The sequence below is a fragment of the Callionymus lyra genome, chromosome 14 (assembly GCF_982586985.1).
Source record: "Callionymus lyra chromosome 14, fCalLyr1.hap1.1, whole genome shotgun sequence".
Taxonomy (NCBI): Eukaryota; Metazoa; Chordata; class Actinopteri; order Syngnathiformes; family Callionymidae; genus Callionymus; species Callionymus lyra.
In genome coordinates, this window is record NC_141831.1 from 7,373,245 (window position 1) to 7,397,216 (window position 23,972).

General features: G+C 33.8%; 1 protein-coding gene across 1 annotated transcript in view; it reads left to right on the forward strand.

Moving 5' to 3' along the window:
* The window catches only part of fat3b (FAT atypical cadherin 3b), a 202,630-nt gene that overhangs the window by 32,072 nt on the left and 146,586 nt on the right, over positions 1–23,972 (forward strand). Inside the window, 1 exon segment of the mRNA XM_087806803.1 lies at positions 5,669–5,867. Within this exon segment, the coding sequence (XP_087662929.1) occupies positions 5,669–5,867 (199 nt within the window).

Below are 23,972 nucleotides of genomic sequence, written 5' to 3' on the forward strand. Positions count from 1 at the left end.
TACAGTCCTGTTGAATATCCATAGAGTAAAATAATAAGAATATTGATAAATATTGTGTATTGTTGCTTTAATCAAAAACCTACTAGTCAGCACTTGTTAGAACCGGTACTTATATAAAAAACAAGAACAAAGTGCAAAGGGTGACAAAGTGCAGATATGAAGAAAATAGATCAAGAGAAATAATCCCAAAAAAGGATACGAAGATTAACAAAGAATAACATCATCCTTTCCCTTTTAAGTTGGAGAATATAGAAGAAAAAAAGGAAAGCACCTCTTACAAATCTGTGTTTTTGGGGCTTTTGGGTCAACTTGACCCTGAGACAACACAAGGGATACCACAAGCGCGTTGTGACCCTGGTCTGGAAAAGCGCTATATAAATACAAATTACTTACTTACTTACTTACAAACACATTTGTCTTCGGGCTTTCGGGTCAACTTGACTCTTAAACAACACAAGGGATACCACAAACACATTTTTTTGGGGGGCTTTCTGGTCAACTTGAACCTGAGACAACACAGGGGATACCACAAACATATTTGTTTTTGGACTTTCGGGTCAACTTGACAACACAAGGAATACCACAAAAACATTCGTCTTCAGGCCTTGGGGTCACCTTGACTCCGAGACAACTCAAGGGATACCACAAACACTTTTATCTTCAGGCTTTCGGGTCACCTTGACCCTGATATAACACAAGGGATACCCAAAACACATCTGTTTTCAGGCTTTTGGATCAACTTGACCCTGAGAAAACACAAGGGATACCACAAACACATTTGTTTTTGGACTTTCTGGTCAACTTGACCCGGAGATAACACAAGGGTTAACAGTTTGTCCCTCTAGTAAAATGTTACTCCTTTCCAGAGTAAAGTAAACATGAATTTGAAATAAGCTTTTTCTAGTAAAGTTCATGGGAATCATGTATATTTTCCAGAAAGGGGGTTCACACCTTTGTACCTTCATACGGACCACACTCTTGGTTCAATTAAGCGGGAAACTTGTCCAAGACTTCTAGATAAGATAAGATAAGATCTTAATGTTGCCTTTTGATTCCAATCGAATCTCCTGGAGCGACGCCGCAACCATCGGATCATCATAACTTGTCACTTCCCTTAAAAAAAAAAGCGCCGCTGTCTATTATCCTCAGCCTCGTTCAGATAAATCCTCAGCTTCTGGTGTCTTTCCGGCACTAAATAATCCGTCCAGATACATAGATCACGGCGCTGACACTGGGGAGGTCTTCTCGTGGAGACACACAAACATCCTTTTATTGCTCGGGGATGTTCAGGTGCTGCGACTCTCCGAGAGAAGAAGAAAAACAGGGAGGATTATTCAGGCGCAGGTGCTTCCTCGTTTCCAGCCGCTCCAGCGTTGGCAGGCGGCGCTCCGTAAACACTCGCTTCGCCATAAATTCTCCAGATCTGTTGCTCTCGTGGGGATATTAATTTGCAGCCCATTTAAAGGGGGGGGTTGGTAGGGGGGAGGGGGGGGTTCCATCTTTGACTGTTGGGGAATAAATTTCATTTTTTTGGTGATGGATAGCAGATGAAGTCTGACCCGGTCCAGGATGCGTTTTTTTCTTCTAGCCTGTCACGGGCCGATGATTCAGATACAAAGACTTCTATCTTTATGATAGAGTCCGTGAGGCGAGATTCTCTCGAGGGACTATTTTCGCAACTTCGACCGATTCACGATCGGACAACGATGAGTGCGTACGATGATATCACGGTGCCGGGGTCGACGATACGATATATCGCTATACTGTAGTAAAGTGGAAATATATATTGGAGTATTGTTCAGTACTTGACTCTGGTGTTGTAGTATTTACAGACCACATGACTCTATATATGACCTAACTGATTGAATTTGTTTTCAAACCGAAATATGTCCAAATATCAGCTTTAAAAGCTGCTGGAGACACTGTATCCTCTCGTCCTCAGTCACCATAAAAGAAATATGATATGGAAGCCAAATTGATTTTGTTATTTGTTTATTTTTAATTGCTCCTGTTTTTTTAAGCACCAAGAACAATTCTAAAATGACTCTACTAGTACTTTAATCCTTTTCATGGTGACTGAGGACGAGAGGATACAGTGACTCTATCTTTATGATGGAGTCCGTGAGGCGAGATTCTCTCGAGGGACTATTTTCGCAACTTCGACCGATTCACGATCGGACAACGATGAGTGCGTACGATGATATCACGGTGCCGGGGTTCGACGATACGATATATCGCTATACTGTGGTAAAGTGGGATATATATATTGGAGTATTGTTGAGTACTTGACTCTGGTGTTGAAGTATTTACAGACCACATGACTCTTGACGAAGTCGTAACTGATTGAATTTGTTTTCAAACCAAAATATGTCCAAATATCAGCTTTAAAAGCTGCTGGAGACACTGTATCCTCTCGTCCTCAGTCACCATAAAAGAAATATGATATGGAAGCCAAATTGATTTTGTTATTTGTTTATTTTTAATTGCTCCTGTTTTTTTAAGCACCAAGAACAATTCTAAAATGACTCTACTAGTACTTTAATCCTTTTCATGGTGACTGAGGACGAGAGGATACAGTGACTCTATCTTTATGATAGAGTCCGTGAGGCGAGATTCTCTCGAGGGACTATTTTCGCAACTTCGACCGATTCACGATCGGACAACGATGAGTGCGTACGATGATATCACGGTGCCGGGGTCGACGATACGATATATCGCTATACTGTGGTAAAGTGGGATATATATATTGGAGTATTGTTGAGTACTTGACTCTGGTGTTGAAGTATTTACAGACCACATGACTCTTGACGAAGTCGTAACTGATTGAATTTGTTTTCAAACCGAAATATGTCCAAATATCAGCTTTAAAAGCTGCTGGAGACACTGTATCCTCTCGTCCTCAGTCACCATAAAAGAAATATGATATGGAAGCCAAATTGATTTTGTTATTTGTTTATTTTTAATTGCTCCTGTTTTTTTAAGCACCAAGAACAATTCTAAAATGACTCTACTAGTACTTTAATCCTTTTCATGGTGACTGAGGACGAGAGGATACAGTGACTCTATCTTTATGATAGAGTCCGTGAGGCGAGATTCTCTCGAGGGACTATTTTCGCAACTTCCACCGATTCACGATCAGACAACGATGAGTGCGTACGATGATATCACGGTGCCGGGGTCGACGATACGATATATCGCTATACTGTGGTAAAGTGGGATATATATATTGGAGTATTGTTGAGTACTTGACTCTGGTGTTGTAGTATTTACAGACTACATGACTCTTGACGAAGTCGTAACTGCTTTCATTTGTTTTCAAACCAAAATATGTCCAAACATCAGTTTTAAAAGCTGCTGGAGTCACTGTATCCTCTCATCCTCAGTCACCATGAAAAAGTAAAAAAAAGAAACAAAGACTTTTAAAATGATTTCTTTTTTTCAATTGCTGGAATGCTGTTCAATATTGATACAGTATCTTGAAAAAACATTGCGATACATTGTATCGATATTTTCTATTATATTAAAATATGTCCAAACATCAGCTTTAAAAGCTGCTGGAGACACTGTATCCTCTCGTCCTCAGTCACCATAAAAGAAATATGATATGGAAGCCACATTTATTTTATTATTTGTTTGTTTTTAATTGCTCCTGTTTTTTTTAAGCACCAAGAACAATTCTAAAAGACTCTACTAGTACTTTAATCCTTTTCTTAATGACTGAGGGCGAGAGGATACAGTGACTCCAGCAGCTTTTGTTTGCACATATTTTAATAAAACTTAACTCAATATTTGTACTATGTCTAATGTAATTTCCTTCATTTTAGAATTGTTCTTAATGCTTAAAAACACAGTAATGATCAAAAATAAACAAACAATAAAAGAAATTTGGTTTCCATATCATATTTTTTTAAATGGTGACTGAGGACGAGAGGATACAGGGACTCCAGCAGCTTTTAAAGCTGATGTTTGGACATATTTTGGTTTGAAAACAAATGAAAGCAGTTACGACTTCGTCAAGAGTCATGTGGTCTGTAAATACTACAACACCAGAGTCAAGTACTGGACAATACTACACATATATACTTGTTACTACACTATCACTATATATTGTATCGTTGAACCTGTATAGTAGGTGTGTTAGAAAATACCGATAAAATGTATCGCAATATTCAACAGCTTTGTTAACCCCCCCCCCCAAAAAAAAAAAATCATTTTCATGATGACTGAGGACGAGAGGATACAGTCGACTTCGAAAGTTTTTAAAGCTGATGTTTGGACATATTTTGGTTTCGAAACCAAATATGCAACACCAGAGTTAAGTACTTTTTTTTTTTACTGTAATCCTATTCATGGTGACTGAGGACGAGAGGATACAGTGACTCCAGGAGCTTTCAAAGCTTACGAAACCGTCGAGTCAAGTACTCAAAAATTCTAATAATATATCCTTGTTACTACCTTATCGCAATATATTGTATCGTTGACCCTGTATCTTAGGTGTGTTAGAAAATATCGATACAATGTATCGCAATGTTTTTTCAAGATACTGTATCAATATTGAACAGCATTCCAGCAATTGAAAAAAAGGAATCATTTTAAAAGTCCTTGTTTCTTTTTTTTACTTTTTCATGGTGACTGAGGACAAGAGGATACAGTGACTCCAGCAGCTTTTAAAGCTGATGTTTGGACATATTTTGGTTTGAAAACAAATGAAAGCAGTTACGACTTTGTCAAGAGTCATGTGGTCTGTAAATACTACAACACCAGAGTCAAGTACTCGACAATACTACACATATATCCTTGTTCCTGCAGTATCACTATATATTGATATGGACCCGAATCGTTCAGTTCAGTTCAGTTTAATTGATAGATTGTTGCCAATAAGTAATACAGTCAAGAACTGGACAATACTACACATATATCTTTGTTACTACAGTATTATAATATATTGTATCGTTGCCCCTGTACCATAGGGGTGTTACATTGATTATTATTCGCAGTATTCATTTTTTACTTCAATCATTTTCATGGTGACTGAGGACGAGAGGATACAGTGACTCCATCGGCTTTTAAAGCTTACGACATAGTCAAGAGTCAAGTACTTGACAGTACTACAACTGTATCCTTGTTACTAGAATATCACAATACACCATATCGTATCGTTGCCCTTGTATCGTGATACGTATCATATCACCACTGCTAGTGATGACAGGATGTGTTTTTGAGAAAACTTTACTCTCCATTTCAAGTCATAAACAACAACAACAACGATGGACCAAAACGACGCTAAGGTCGGCGTCTTCCATTACAAAGGCTCGGCTGATTGACAGCTTCGCCACTTTGGCGACATCTTCAATCTTTTGCTGTTTTTGCTGATGACGCACCGTTCTGGCCAAACGTTACTCTTAAGATGAGAGAAAAGATTAAAAGATAAGGAACGTGACGACACTTCTTTACTAGTTCTTGATCAAGAGAGTTTTCTCAAGCGTTCCTTTAATGCAACTCAGATGAAAACATCTCTCCCTGCAGCTGTCATCCTCCCTTCTTTTTTTTTTTCTTCATCATCATCACGCACTTCATCCTTCGACCCCCGATCGTCGCAGTAAAAAACAACTTCTTCTTCTTCTCCAAACACGACCCTCTCACCATCTTGTCGTCCTTCCCTCCTCAGATAGAAGACGTCAACGACAACGCTCCGCTGACCTCCGACCCCATCTACCACCCCTCCGTCGCGGAGAACTCCCCGAAGGACGTGTCGGTGATCCGGATCCAGGCCCAGGACCCGGACCTGACGGCGGCGCCGAGTCGCCTGAGCTACCGCATCACGGCCGGGAACCCGCAGAACTTCTTCTCCATCCACCCCAAGACAGGTTGGACACACGTATAAAAAACAACCCCATCTTCTCCATGCACCCCAAGACAGGTCGGACATACGTATAAAAAACAACCCCATCTTCTCCATCCACCCCAAGACAGGTTGGACACACGTATAAAAAACAACCCCATCTTCTCCATCCACCCCAAGACAGGTTTGACACACATATAAAAAACAACCCCATCTTCTCCATCCACCCCAAGACAGGTTGGACACACGTATAAAAAACAACCCCATCTTCTCCATCCACCCAAAGACAGGTTGGACACACATATAAAAAACAACCCCATCTTCTCCATCCACCCCAAGACAGGTCGGACACACGTATAAAAAACAACCCCATCTTCTCCATCCACCCCAAGACAGGTCGGACACACATATAAAAAACAACCCCATCTTCTCCATCCACCCCAAGACAGGTTGGACACACATATAAAAAACAACCCCATCTTCTCCATCCGACCCAAGACAGGTTGGACACACATATAAAAAACAACCCCATCTTCTCCATCCACCCCAAGACAGGTCGGACACACATAAAAAACAACCCCATCTTCTCCATCCACCCCAAGACAGGTTGGACACACATATAAAAAACAACCCCATCTTCTCCATCCACCCCAAGACAGGTTGGACACACGTATAAAAAACAACCCCATCTTCTCCATCCACCCCAAGACAGGTTGGACACACATATAAAAAACACCCCCATCTTCTCCATCCACCCCAAGACAGGTCGGACACACACATAAAAAACAACCCCATCTTCTCCATCCACCCCAAGACAGGTTGGACACACATATAAAAAACAACCCCATCTTCTCCATCCACCCCAAGACAGGTTGGACACACGTATAAAAAACAACCCCATCTTCTCCATCCACCCCAAGACAGGTTGGACACACATATAAAAAACAACCCCATCTTCTCCATCCACCCCAAGACAGGTTGGACACACATATAAAAAACAACCCCATCTTCTCCATCCACCCCAAGACAGGTTGGACACACATATAAAAAACAACCCCACCTTCTCCATCCACCCCAAGACAGGTTGGACACACATATAAAAAACAACCCCATCTTCTCCATCCACCCCAAGACAGGTTGGACACACATATAAAAAACAACCCCATCTTCTCCATCCACCCCAAGACAGGTCGGACACACATATAAAAAACAACCCCATCTTCTCCATCCACCCCAAGACAGGTTGGACACACATATAAAAAACAACCCCATCTTCTCCATCCACCCCAAGACAGGTCGGACACACATATAAAAAACAACCCCATCTTCTCCATGCACCCCAAGACAGGTCGGACACACATATAAAAAACAACCCCATCTTCTCCATCCACCCCAAGACAGGTTGGACACACATATAAAAAACAACCCCATCTTCTCCATCCACCCCAAGACAGGTTGGACACACATATAAAAAACAACCCCATCTTCTCCATCCACCCCAAGACAGGTTGGACACACATAAAAAACAACCCCATCTTCTCCATCCACCCCAAGACAGGTTGGACACACATATAAAAAACAACCCCATCTTCTCCATCCACCCCAAGACAGGTCGGACACACATATAAAAAACAACCCCATCTTCTCCATCCACCCCAAGACAGGTTGGACACACATATAAAAAACAACCCCATCTTCTCCATCCACCCCAAGACAGGTTGGACACACATATAAAAAACAACCCCATCTTCTCCATCCACCCCAAGACAGGTTGGACACACATATAAAAAACAACCCCATCTTCTCCATCCACCCCAAGACAGGTTGGACACACATATAAAAAACAACCCCATCTTCTCCATCCACCCCAAGACAGGTTGGACACACATATAAAAAACAACCCCATCTTCTCCATCCACCCCAAGACAGGTTGGACACACATATAAAAAACAACCCCATCTTCTCCATCCACCCCAAGACAGGTTGGACACACATATAAAAAACAACCCCATCTTCTACATCCACCCCAAGACAGGTTGGACACACATATAAAAAACAACCCCATCTTCTCCATCCACCCCAAGACAGGTCGGACACACATATAAAAAACAACCCCATCTTCTCCATCCACCCCAAGACAGGTCGGACACACATATAAAAAACAACCGCATCTTCTCCATGCACCCCAAGACAGGTCGGACACACGTATAAAAAACAACCCCATCTTCTCCATCCACCCCAAGACAGGTTGCACACACATATAAAAAACAACCCCATCTTCTCCATCCACCCCAAGACAGGTTGGACACACATATAAAAAACAACCCCATCTTCTCCATCCACCCCAAGACAGGTTGGACACACATATAAAAAACAACCCCATCTTCTCCATCCACCCCAAGACAGGTTGGACACACATATAAAAAACAACCCCATCTTCTCCATCCACCCCAAGACAGGTTGGACACACATTAAAAAAAAAAACACCCTGTCAGTCATCGTGTCGTTCGGATAACGACAGTGTTTTGGTTCATAATTATCAATAATGTCGTTTTTATAATTAAATGATTTGTTGATGTTTACGCGGCAGTAAAAAAAAACGACACCGACAACCCTCGGTAAAAAGCTTCCATGAGCACTTAGAACAAATTAAAAGGGTGTTTATCTCCGCGTCGTCAAACATGGACGACGTTTATGGGCTTCGTGGAGAATTAATGTTTTCAAACTCGCTTTCTTTCTGACGATGAAATCTCTTCTGCGGACAAAATAATGTTCACGTGTTGATCGTATTGAGGTGCTTTCTTCCTGTCGCCGTTGATACTTTATGAGCTGATGGAGTGAGATCTTGAACTAACCGTGAACACGAATGGATGGATTCCGAGCTTCTGAGGTTGAAATAAAAAGAACCCTAAGAAGCCTTAAGAAGGCTCTTAAGAAGGGTTCGGCTAAGAAGGTGCGCTAAGATAAGTAAGTAAGTAAGTAATTATTTTTTATTTATATAGCGCTTTTCCAGACCAGGGTCACAAAGTGGTTTCCCAGATGTCGACTTAACCGTCTTCTTAGGAGACCCTTAAGATCAATCCAAAGAAGCTTCGTAAGAAGTCTTTGGCTGTTACCTTGATATTTGTGAAATATCACTGGGTTGTTTTGACGTGTAGTTATAAAGGCCTTATGTTTTATATGTTCTACTTCGTTTATCTGAGTGAAATCTTTTAAGTTATAGTGTGTATTCTATTCTATATTATGAAATTCCTACGCCCTTGAACGCATCGTTGGCGATGGGTTCAGCAAAAGTGCTTCCAATTTTTAGATAAATATATCTTGATTTATTTCAGTGTTTAAATGCAAAAGAGCGAGTTTAATGTTGTTTCACAGATTAAATTAGACTCACAAATTGTTGTTTAACGTTTAATTATTAGTCGTATTATTTACATAAACTTGTATATGCAAATGTCGGAAACCATCATTGATTTTGTTGCATTTTAAATATTGTTTTTCATCATCAAAACTTTTTAAAAAAGATCATTTTTAATCCATGTTTTGAGTTATTTGACAAGAACAAGAGACGTTTTAATTCAGGGATCCCCAAACTTTTCCCTTTCGCTAATGTGGGGCCGGGGTCATTTTGACCCAGAGACAACACAAGGGATACCAAAAATGTATTGCCACACACAACATAATAAAACCCTCTCTTCACAGAACAAAATGTCTGGAAATAAATAACATTTATGTAAAATAATATAAAATAAAATCATCTTTCAAAGAGAAATAATCAATACAATGGAAATTATATAATAAATAATTGGTATCAATCGCGTCAAAGTTCGGTACCGGGTTCGGGTCGACTGCTTAAAAGTATATTAACCTTGTTAGTTAAGATCACGATCTGGGTTTTAGTTTCTGTAAATTGGAGGAAAAAAAAAAAAAGAATTCTTAGCAGCAGCCGTTGATTTGTGTTTGACTTTGGTTTCAGGCGGTTCTGATCCGGTGACAGAAATGGAGCGCGCTATTCATAGTATGTACTTTACAAAGTACAATCATCCTAAAAACGCGGCTCACGCAGGATGATTTGAACCCTTTTTTTCTGACCTCATTTCCGAGCCGCGAGTCTTTTACGAGGGCCGCGCTGAAAGAATTGGGGTCGAGCGAGCGAGACGTTCGCTTTATGGACGTTTGCTCTCGATCATCTGGGATTATTAGAGCTTGTTGTGTTTTTATTATCAAGCAAATATGGAGTCGCGGCGAAGGAAGGTTCGGGTTCGACGTCGGAACTTTATGTTTGCTTCACAGGAAGTTCAAGAATATTCATGTTTTTTGAAACACACGATTGATGATCTCTATTATTTGGACTTTATTTAGGTTACAAGGTCATGCAAGGGCATGTGACTAATTTGTTATTTCTAGTATAAATGTATTTATTTATATTTTTATTTAAGTTACAACAAATTACTTGCGTTTTATTTAAACCACGAAACACAATATTTTATTTTTATTTTAAATAGAAAATTTGTCACCTTATATTTTTTGTGGTCAAAACGTGGACAAAAATCAAGACCAATTGAAGAAAATACATAATAGAGGTTAAATAAATAATAAATAAATAAAAATATTGTGATAAAATGTGTATTTTTTGTCAATTAAAAAATGTCCTCAGAGAATGAATAAATAACCACAAAAAAATTAACGTTTGTTTTGGTAATCAATTATGAAAAATAAAAATATGTTTAAAAAAAAAAAAGATAAAAAAAGTATAATAATAAATTGTCTTTGGGAATAAATAATAAATAGAATAAACATCAAGTTAATATGTTGTTTTAATATGAATATAATGGAACATTCTTTCAAATTCTGATAAGATTAAGGTAAAATTATTATTATTATTATTATTAATTATTATTTTAATGTATTTTATAAATTAATTTTATTTGAAAAAACACACAATATATTCAATAAAACCCATTTAAAAAGAACAAAAAGTGAGGGGGAATAAAAGCAAAAAAAATAGATTAAAAAACAAAAATATATATATATATATATTTATATTTATAATTCAACAAGTAATGAATAAAATAAATAACTACAATATACAATTCTTAGTGCTTATAAGGGCCACATTAATACATAACATAACAAAATAACAATATTTTATTATGTTTTTTTTCCTTGTGATTTTTAATAACAATATTGTTTTATTCAACATTGGACCCATTATTATTAATTATAATTGTATTCCTCCAAAAATATTCTTAACATTTTAATATTTTCATCTCTGAACAAATAAAAAAACTACTTTCGATGTGTTTTTTCTCTTATCTTAATGTTTCTTCCTAAAGTAGCTCTTGATGTTCAAATCTGCTTTATTGTGGATAAAAAAAACTGTTTTATTCTTGTTTTAAAAAGAAACGTTTAAGAAAAAAAAGTCTCTAAAATGCACTTACATGAAAGTCCATGATTTAAATATGATAATGACGCTGTAATGCTCGAAAATAAATTCATTTTCTCAAACGTGTTCTTTGAACAAATGTTTTATTCATTTATTCCCTTCAAGTATTTTCCTAAGTTACATCCTATGAATATTTTAAACGACACATTTCTTAGCGAGTGACGGAAATTCTGAGTTATTTTCCGTACACACTAGAGTTAACTAGCAGTTTTACTACACATTTTACCATTTCTACTTTTATTTTAGTATTCTACTTCTAATTATACTACGTCTACTACTTCTACTAGTACTTTGAGCACTACTTCTACTTTTATTTCTACTCCTACTACTACTTCTTCCAGTACAAATTGTACTACTTCTACTACTAATTTTACTTCTGCTACTCCTACTACTATGTCTTCCACTACACATTTTACTACTTCTACTACTAATTATACTACTTCTACTACAAATTTTACTATTTCTACTACATTTCTTTCTACTTCTACTACTAATAATACTAATCCTACTATTTCTACTGCTACTTTTAGCACTACTTCTACTACTAATTCTACTATTTCTTCTACTCCAACTACTACTTCTCTTACTACACATATTACTACTTCTACTTCTAATTTTACTACTTCTACTATTAATTATACTACTTCTACTACTACTTTTAGCACTAATTTTTACTAATAATTCTACTATTTCTACTACCACTTATTCTACTCCTACTACTGCTTCTGCTACAAATTCTACTTCTACTACAAATCTTACTACTACTTCTTCTCCTAAACTACTTCTACTATAAATTCTACTTCTACTAGTCATCCTACTACAACTTGTACCACTACTTCTACTTCGACTACAAATTCTACTACTTCTATTTCTCCTACTACAACTTGTACCACTACTTCTACTACAAATTATTCTACTTCTATTACTCCTACTACAACTTGTAACAACTACTTCTACTTCTACTACAAATTCTACTACAACTTCTACCACTACTTCTACAAATTCGACTACTTCTATTTCTCCTACTACAACTTCTACCACTACTTCTACTTCTACTACAAATTCTACTACTTCTATTTCTCCTACTACAACTTTTACCACTACTTCTACTACAAATTATTCTACTTCTATTACTCCTACTACAACTTGTACCACTACTTCTACTTCTACTACAAATTCTACTACAACTTCTACCACTACTTCTACTACTAATTCTACTACTTCTACTAGTACTTTTACTACTTATTCTTCTACTTCTACTACTATGTCTACTACAAATTCTACTCCTTTTTTTCTTTTCTTCTTCTTCTCAACCTTTTTCAGTTCATTTCAATTTTTTAATGTCATTCTTTCTTCTTCATGCCATCATTTCAACTGTTTCCTCTCATTTGTACTTAAATACTAATACTTCAGTTTACACATTCAGCAGACCCAGCATTCACACTGCATTTCTGCTCTTCTAGTATTTTATTCTTTCATCTTCTCTTCCCAATATTTTTTTTAATAACAAAATGTTTTTCCTCCTTTTCTTTTAGGATTGATTTAAGCAAATGTTTAGTTGGAATCTCAAGCTGAGACATGTGTCTGCCCTGGATATGAACCTCACATTTATTCTGAGTGTATCTGGAGTATTTGTGATCAATAATCGCAGTGTCATCACAAAATGGAGGATTCCCAACCGATGACGCGCTTTTTTCGCTCGATCGACCTTCGACCGGATTCGATAAAAAAAACTTCTCTCTCTCTCGCGTCGTTGATATGATATCGACTCCTCCAGAGACGCCGCATCAATATGCGTCACGTGTCCGACTCCCCGGCGAACACGCGACGGCGTGGAGTGTAAAATATGTTCCAGGTCGTAGATCCGGCAGCTGCGGCGGCGGCGAGTGTTTAATCAGTCGTGAGGGTCGTTAACAGTTGCTTAGAAAAGACGCGTCACATGATCGATGCGTCGACTAAGTGTTTGTTTGTGACGCGAGACGGAAGAACAACGAGGCTGGAGACGAATGGGGTTTCAAATAAAATAGAAGCGGTCAACGTAGATCCACCTGCACCGAGTCGATGAATCATTTCTGTCAATAAGACTCTTGAGGAGATTCAATGGATCGTTTTCTGTTGTTTCAATAATTATAAATATTCATTGTTAGGGGTGTGTATTTGCAGGAATCTGGCGATACGATATAAGTATCACGATACAGGGGTCAACGATACGATGTATTGTGGAGATGACGGCACGGAATAGAAATAATTAAATAAATATGATAAAACAAGAGATTTTTCATTAAAGTGACATCATTTAATCTAATTTAATTTACTTAAAATAAATAAAATACTTTTAATAAGTACTTTTCCAAAAGTATGACGACCCAAGATATACAATATATGCGAAAGATGCTGTAGTAACAAGTATATATGTGTAGTATTGTCGAGTACTTGACTCTGGTGTTCTGATAGTGTAGTAACAAGTATATATATATGTGTAGTATTGCCCAGTACTGGACTCTGGTGTTCTGATAGTGTAGTAACAAGAATATATGTGTAGTATTGTCCAGTACTTGACTCTGGTGTTCTGATAGTGTAGTAACAAGAATATATGTGTAGTATTGTCCAGTACTTGACTCTGGTGTTGTTATACTGAAGTAAGAAGTATATACGTGTAGTATTGTTGAGTACTTGACTCTGGTGTTGTGATAGTGTAGTAACAAGAATATATGTGTAGTATTGTCCAGTACTTGACTCTGGTGTTCTGATAGTGTAGTAACAAGAATATATGTGTAGTATTGTCCAGTACTTGACTCTGGTGTTGTTATACTGAAGTAAGAAGTATATACGTGTAGTATTGTTGAGTACTTGACTCTGGTGTTGTGATAGTGTAGTAACAAGAATATATGTGTAGTATTCTCCAGTACTTGACTCTGGTGTTGTAGTATTTACAGACCACATGACTCTTGACAAAGTCGTAACTGCTTTCATTTGTTTTCAAACCAAAATATGTCCAAACATCAACTTTAAAAGCTGCTGGATTAACTGTATCCTCTCGTCCTCAGTTATCTCCTGAATCTTTTAATTTCTAGCATTTAAAGTTTCTTAACCTTGATCTAAAAGCATTTTTCTGGGTCTAAATTTATTTTCCCCGAGTCCTATGAAGGTTTCGCAAATATGGATGTGTAGTACCTAGAATCTGGCGATAATTATCACGATACAGGGTCAACGATACAGTGTATTGTGGTACTGTAGTAACAAGGGTATATTTGTAGTTTTGTTGGAGTACTTGACTCTGGTGTTATAGTATTTACAGACCACATGACTCTTGACGAAGTCGTAACTGCTTTCATTTGTTTTCAAACCAAAATATGTCCGAATAATAGCTTTAAAAACTACTGGAGTCGACTGTATCCTCTCGTCCTTAGTCATCGCAGGGATCTCGCTGTACGGAAGTTTAATGTAACGCATAGATGAACGACGTGAATACATTTACTTCTATCAAAATGTATTTAATATCAAATTTATATCATCAACACTTAAACCATAAACGAACTATACTAAAAATGTAAATTTGGAAGGCAAAAAAAGGGCCCTTGTGAAGATATCACGTGGCCCTTGGTCTCCGATATATAGACCAATGTCATTCTACTAAATAATTGTTTTAAATATTGTAAAAATACAACCTGCAACTTGTTCATTCCTAAATACCTAAAACAGTTTTTCTTGTATATTGGTGGATAATCTCCTAATTTTGGATAATATTTTTTCCATTTTAAACCAAATGGTTCTAGTAACAAACATAAATAAAACAATATGATATATATATATATACTGTATATATATGAATATAATAAAAGATACATTCCACAAAATAACTGAATGAATATTTCATCCTTCATAACCTTGGAGAGGGGCCTGAGAGACGAGGTCGCTGCCTGTAAAGTAGGGGCTCAAGAGAGCCGGGTCAAGGGGCCCGAGAAGGCAGGTCTGCAGACAGTTATTCGTTGTATTGTCATTGACAAGGAGGATGGAATACAGTCATGAAGACGGACGACGACACCGGAGTTTAATCTCGAACGAAAACACGTCGAGCCTTCGTCACACGAGACCCTGCGACCCTCACTCAGGGGCCCCCGTTTGACGAGCGTCTCCAGCACAAAAGAGCCAAAACAAACCGTCTGCGCTGAATTGATTCGTCTTTGTGCGAGTCAGAGTTTCCACGAGGGAGACGCCGCCGCCGCCGCCATCTGTGCGTCGGTGTCGCGACGATCTCGTGACGATTCCACAGAATCACATCGAGATGATCGCGGCTCTGTGAGTGGCAGCGTTTTACAACAATGGCAGCCAAAGAATAGTTTAACAACCTTCTTTTTTTTCCATCCACTATCGTCCCCGGTGGGTCCCAGCAGTCCGGGGGTCAGGCCGGGTCCGGAGCCACAATGGGCGAGAGATGGCGTGTGTGTGTGTGTGTGTGTGTGTGTTTGTGTGTGTGTGTGTGTGTGTGTGTGTGTTGCCGACTCTGGACACGCACACGATGAATTTAGATTCAAAGATTAACCTCCGTGTGCTTGAGAATGTCAGGAGTCCAGTAGACAAACCTGTTTGTGGGATTGATTTCTGCCACGTTGTTGCTCAAATATTGCTGAGAAACATCTCAAATCCAGACTCTTGGACACATTTGCTCTTTCGGCTCGTTCTGCTCGTTCTGCTCCTGAGGTCAGGAGAGTAAATAATAACGTGAACAGTATAATTGAGTGTATTTTCAACAGAACATTGTACAATTTACACAATAGATTTTTAAACATTTTTGCTAAGTAAATATTTTATTTTTTCAATATACTATTTTTTTGATGTACTTTTAAAAACATATTTCCATATTGTAGTTGTAAATAGTATTATTATTTTGTAATATATATATAAATATATATACTGTATATAAATAAATATGATTATATTGTGCAATTTACGCAATACATTAAAATGTTTTTGCTAAATTGTAAATGTTTTATTTTTTCAATATACTATTTTTTTTATATACTTTTGAAAATATATTTCCATATTGTAGTTGTAAATCGTATTATTATTTAGTAGTATATATATATATATATATATATATATATATCAATAAATATCATTATTTTGTGCAATTTACGCAATACATTTAAATGTTTTTGCTAAATTGTAAATGTTTTATTTTTTCAATATACTATTTTTTTTATATACTTTTGAAAATATATTTCCATATTGTAGTTGTAAATAGTATTATTATTTAGTAGTATAGATATAAATATATATATATTAAAAAATGTCATTATATTGTGCAATTTACACAATAGATTTTTTTTTAAATGCTAAATTGTAAATGTTTTATTTTTTCAATATACTATTTTTTTTATATACTTTTAAAGACATATTTCCATATTGTAGTTGTAAATAGTATTAGTATTTAGTAGTATATATATATATATATATATATATATATATATATATATATATATATATATATATATATAAATATAATTATATTGCGCAATTTACACAATACAGTTAAACATTTTTGCTATATTGTAAATGTTACATTTTTCTGATATACTATTTTTATATTCTTTTAAAAATATATTTCCATATCGTAGTATTTACTAGAATTAGTATATATAAATAAATAAAATTACATTGTGCAATTTACAAAGTAGAATAAAGTATTAGTATATAAGTATAAGGATACAGTTGTATATATATATATATATATATATATATATATGTATATATATATATAATTATATAATTATATTTTGCAATTTACACAATACAATTAAACATTTTGGCCAAATTTTAAATGTTATATCTTTTATATATACTATTTTTATATATATTTATTATATATTTACATAATTAGTTATTGTAGTAGTAAATAGTAGTTGTATATATTAGTATACATTAGTGAATATATATATATGCGATTGGTTATGCCTTATCTTGATTTAGCTTAAAGCTACAAAAAAAAATTAAAATGCTTTTTAATATATACAGTATATATACTTTTCTGTTTTTTAGCTTCACTTTTGAAGTACTAAGGTTAAAACTCATTTTCAACCAGGTTAAAAGATGAAAAAACAACAATAATTTCATCATGTATTCAGTCCACATGTCCATCAGTTCCTCATGGATAGAAACAACATTTAAAGTTTCAAGCCTGGGATGAACTTCTTCTCATTTTGCTTTTATAAAAATATCCACATGAAAGTGTCGAAGGCTTTGAGGCTCCATAACAAGCGTCCAGGAAAGAAGTACAAAGAAGTAGCGACGCACAACGACATGATTGAGTGCACGCTGTGTAAACACAGCTTACAGGTCCGTCTGGCCCGCTGTGACCCGAGGACGGTGTTGACTCAGAGTGTTGGAGCCGATGCTCCCGGTCGCGGCAGCTCTGTGAACGCCATCATGGAATCATGGCATCATGGCATCATGGCGGCTCGGTGACCTTTCTCGCCCCAAAAAAATCCTCTGCTGGATTGTATTGGCTCGCGCTCGTGCCAACAGGAGATCGATGGGTTTGAGTCATCGCTCGCGATCAACGTGCACAAGTTATTTGAAATGTCAACCTGTGAACGACGACTGCATGAGGGAGGTTTTCCTTTGAATCGACTGTTTTTAATCAGCGTGGAAGTGTTTCAGTGACACAGGAATATGTTGGAATTAATATTTTTTAATGTTGGGAATGTAGTTTATTTCAAGCCAATAATTCGTTTTTTAACTATAAAATTTAAAAATATATATATTAAAAGGCTTAATTTGTTTGAATTTAATCATTTAATTTCAGTATTTGTAATTACAAAGGTTGAATTTGTTGTTTTTGAAGAAAACTTTTTTTAAATTCAATATTTTTTTAGCCAATTCAACATAAAATACACAATTGTTTAACCAGACAATACCAAACGAGTACCGAGCTACTCGATCGGACTTTCAGCCAATCATGCGACACACAGATGATCACATGACGTGTAAGGGCACACAATTTAGTAGCTTTTTACTTTTTTTTTGTGTGGTGGCACTATTATAACAAAATTTCCATTGAATTATAAAGGCACAAATTTTAAAAACATTTAATTCAGAATGTTTTATTTGGTATATTTGGAATAAGAATATCAAATACTATGTGTAAAACTAATTAAATTGAATTTTTTATTATTTCTTTATTTAACTGATAGAAAATGTCAGTATACAAATTGTTGAAGTGAATTATTAATTGTGAGAAAAAATTAATTTACTCCTTTAATATATATATTTCTGAATATTTCTTTTTTGATTAAATGCTTAAAAATCAACAATTAAAAAAAATAAATTAAAATCTACATTTGATATGTTCATGGCACAGTATATTGAAATTTAAAGGTGAAAATTAAAAAAATATTAAAAACTGTTTGGAATAGAATATCAAACGCTATATGTAAAATAAATCAAATAGAAATTGAACTATTAACATTTTAAAAATGAATCCTTTCAGTATAACAATTGTTGAAGTCAATTATTGATTATGTTATAAACAAATTAACCCTTTCAATATATACATTTCTGAATTAAATTATAAAAAAAAGTATTAAAGCGTACAAAAAAAATCAAAATCTACATTTGAAATGTTAAGTTGATGGCACATGTATAATGGAATTTAAAGGCGAAAAATTAAAAAAATATTTAAAAATAAATTGTATTTGGAATAGAATATCAAATGCTGTATGTAAAATAAATCAAATAGAAACGTAACTATTAACATTTTAAAAACGAATCCTTTCGGTATAAAAAATGTTGAAGTAAATTATTGATTATGTTATAAACAAATTAACCCTTTCAATATATACATTTCTGAATTAAATTATAAAAAAAAAAGATTAAAGCGTATAAAAAAGTTAAGTTCATGGCACATGTATATTGAAATTTTAAGGTGAAAATTAAAAAAATATTAAAAACTGTTTGGAATAGGAATATCAAACGCTATATGTAAAATAAATCAAATAGAAATTGAACTATTAACATTTTAAAAATGAATCCTTTCAGTATAAAAATTGTTGAAGTCAATTATTGATTATGTTATAAACAAATTAACCCTTTCAATATATACATTTCTGAATTAAATTATTAAAAAAAGTATTAAAGCGTACAAAGAAAATCAAAATCTACATTTGAAATGTTAAGTTGATGGCACATGTATAATGAAATTTAAAGGCGAAAAATTAAAAAAATATTTAAAAATAAATTGTATTTGGAATAGAATATCAAATGCTGTATGTAAAATAAATCAAATAGAAATGTAACTATTAACATTTTAAAAACGAATCCTTTTGGTATAAAAAATGTTGAAATAAATGATTGATTATGTTATATACAAATTAACCCTTTCAATATATACATTTCTGAATTAAATTATTAAAAAAAAAAGATTAAAGCGTATAAAAAAGTTAAGTTCATGGCACATGTATATTGAAATTTTAAGGCGAAAAATTAAAAAAATATTAAAAAAAAAATTGTATTTGGAATAAGAATATCAAATGCTATATGTAAAAAAAAAAATAGACATTGAACTATTAACATTTAAAAAATGAGTCCTTTCAGTATAAAAATTGTTGAAGTCAATTATTGATTATGTTATAAACAAATTAACCCTTTCAATATATACATTTCTGAATTAAATTATTATTTAAAAAAATGATTAAAGCGTACAAAAGAGTTAAGTTGATGGCACATGTATAATGAAATTTAAAGGCGAAAAATTAAAAAAAGATTTAAAAATAAATTGTATTTGGAATAGAATATCAAATGCTATATGTAAAAAAAAAATAGACATTGAAGTATTAACATTTAAAAAATGAGTCCTTTCAGTATAAAATGGGTTGAAGTTTATTATTGATTATGTTATAAACAAATGAACCCTTTCAATATATACATTTCTGAATTAAATTATTAAAAAAAAAAGATTAAAGCGTATAAAAAAAGTTTAGTTCATGGCACATGTATATTGAAATTTAAAGGTGAAAATTAAAAAAAATATTAAAGACTGTTTGGAATAGGAATATCAAACGCTATATGTAAAATAAATCAAATAGAAATTGAACTATTAACATTTTAAAAATGAATCCTTTCAGTATAAAAATTGTTGAAGTCAATTATTGATTATGTTATAAACAAATTAACCCTTTCAATATATACATTTCTGGATTAAATTATTAAAAAAAGTATTAAAGCGTACAAAAAAAATCAAAATCTACATTTGAAATGTTAAGTTGATGGCACATGTATAATGAAATTTAAAGGCGAAAAATTAAAAAAATATTTAAAAATAAATTGTATTTGGAATAGAATATCAAATGCTGTATGTAAAATAAATCAAATAGAAATGTAACTATTAACATTTTAAAAACGAATCCTTTCAGTATAAAAAATGTTGAAGTAAATTATTGATTATGTTATAAACAAATTAACCCTTTCAATATATACATTTCTGAATTAAATTATTTAAAAAAAAAAGATTAAAGCGTATAAAAAAGTTAAGTTCATGGCACATGTATATTGAAATTTAAAGGTGAAAATTAAAAAAAATATTAAAAACTGTTTGGAATAGAATATCAAACGCTATATGTAAAATAAATCAAATAGAAATTGAACTATTAACATTTTAAAAATGAATCCTTTCAGTATAAAAATTGTTGAAGTCAATTATTGATTATGTTATAAACAAATTAACCCTTTCAATATATACATTTCTGAATTAAATTATTAAAAAAAAAGATTAAAGCGTATAAAGAAGTTAAGTTGGTGGCACATGTATAATGAAATTTAAAGGCGAAAAATTAAAAAAATATTTAAAAATAAATTGTATTTGGAATAGAATATCAAATGCTGTATGTAAAATAAATCAAATAGAAATGTAACTATTAACATTTTAAAAACGAATCCTTTCAGTATAAAAAATGTTGAAGTAAATTATTGATTATGTTATAAACAAATTAACCCTTTCAATATATACATTTCTGAATTAAATTATTTAAAAAAAAAAGATTAAAGCGTATAAAAAAGTTAAGTTCATGGCACATGTATATTGAAATTTAAAGGTGAAAATTAAAAAAAATATTAAAAACTGTTTGGAATAGAATATCAAACGCTATATGTAAAATAAATCAAATAGAAATTGAACTATTAACATTTTAAAAATGAATCCTTTCAGTATAAAAATTGTTGAAGTCAATTATTGATTATGTTATAAACAAATTAACCCTTTCAATATATACATTTCTGAATTAAATTATTAAAAAAAAAGATTAAAGCGTATAAAGAAGTTAAGTTGGTGGCACATGTATAATGAAATTTAAAGGCGAAAAATTAAAAAAATATTTAAAAATAAATTGTATTTGGAATAGAATATCAAATGCTATATGTAAAATAAATCAAATAGAAATGTAACTATTAACATTTTAAAAATGAATCCTTTCAGTATAAAAATTGTTGAAGTCAATTATTGGTTATGTTATAAACAAATTAACCCTTTCAATATATACATTTCTGAATTAAATTATTATTAAAAAAAAGATTAAAGCATACAAAAAAGTTAAGTTCATGGCACATGTATATTGAAATTTTAAGGCGAAAAATTAAAAAAATATTTAAAAATAAATTGTATTTGGAATAGAATATCAAATGCTGTATGTAAAAAAAAAATAGACATTGAACTATTAACATTAAAAAAATTATTCCTTTCAGTATATAATGTGTTGAAGTTTATTATTGATTATGTTATAAAAAAAAATAAACCCTTTCAATATATACATTTCTGAAATAATTTATTGAAAAAAAATGATTAAAGCGTACAAAAGAACAATTAAAAAAAAATGAAAATCTACATGTGAAATGTTGAGTTCATGGCACTGATATACCTCATACACGTCTAAACAAAAGGTGGAAGTCGCCTTCATAACCGCTCCGGTGTCTCAGGTTCAATTCAAGAGCTTTGATGTTGTCCGGCTGCTAACTGCGAGCTTTGATTTATGCTACTATTTTAATCGTAGCGTCTCGGGCCGTGTTTTCGCTGAACAAGCTCCTGCTCGCCGCCGCTCTTGATTCACTCCTAATTATCTTAATTGAAGCCGGCGTGGCGAGCTCAAGGTGACACCGTGTGTGATGTGCGAGCGAGTGTGACCGTTTCCCTCCGACCAGAGTGTGTCGACGCGGCAAACAGTCGTCGTCCATCTGCAGCGCGACGCCTCGTTTCTCTGAGAAAACATCTTAAAACAACGACAATTGTCGTTTATTCTCACGGGATTCTTTCATAGCACTTTAAATAATTTGACTAATTTGCCAACAAAAGTGCTTTTTTTTTTGTTGCTAAATTTTCTATTTATTATTCAAGGTCTGATGGTTGTGGCTTTTATTGTCTTTGGATAAAAACAACAAATTGTTTTGACTCATGAATATAAATGTTTTAAAAACATCTTCCCAGACAAACAAAAAACACCTAAATCTGTCTGAATAGATGTGAGCGTAATAGAAGCCGCTCTTTTATGACAACATTTCACTTTGATATTTTATTTTATTTCCTAGATGAGGGAGATTCTTACTTTCTCTGTAATGGAGAATTTTGCAAATTTTATATTAGTGTTTTTCTTTCTCTCCCGTCAATAAAAGACGAGGGTAGTTTAAGAAAGAAAACGCTACAACAAAAACCCCAATATAAAAAAAAAATGTATGAGAGCAGAACTATGTAACATTTTACACAAATTTGTTTTTTTGTTAATTGTCCCAGAAAAAAAGATGACTTGAGGACTATAAATAAAAGCGATAAAATTGCATTTATTTTCACAATGTCTACGTATCTTTTTAAGGCATAGGCTCGGAGAGGGCAGTTGCGTTTATTTCCATCAAGGCTGCAGGACAATTCAGTGACCATCTTCTTGCAGTTAACTGTCCCCCCCCACCCCAAAAAAAAACAAAACATTTTTTCGGATAAAAGCAATTTCTTCAAAAACCTCTACAGAATTTGTCTGTCGTAGATTTTATATATTTTAATCCGAAACGATACCGAAACAGAAATCATCTTGATACTCAATTTTTGAAAGCAGGATTTCATAATATTTGGTCACATTTTGTTTCATATTTTTGGGATTTTTGTTTTTGTTTTGATATATATCTAGATTAATCTTTCTCTACTAGATTTGGTTTTTTTCATCACAATCAAGCAAAATGATCTGGTAACAAAAATTCTTACAAACATTAGGGACTATTTGTTTTGTCTCTAGCTAGTATTTTAACTCAATGCATTTCTTTGGCCGGAGACGGCAGTTGCGTTTATTTCCAGCAAGGCTGCAGGATAATGCAGTGACTATCTTCCTGCAGTAGAGGGAGCCAAGAAACAAACATGTTCGTAATTAGTTAAGCAAGTTTAACAATTATTGAAAGAAGAAATCAAATTACATTGAGACACTCATTTGGTTTCATACTTTCATGAATCATAAATCTTGTGCAGTGGTTCTCTCTGGCAATTTTTTGGAACGATGTCTAAGCAACTTTTGATGGCATTGGCTCGGAGATGGCGGTTGCGTTAATTTCCATCAAAGCTGCAGGACAATGCAATTAACTGGGAGAGAGATGATGTGTTTAAGTAAGTAATAAGTAAGTAAGTAATATTTATTTATATAGCGCTTTTCCAGACCAGGGTCA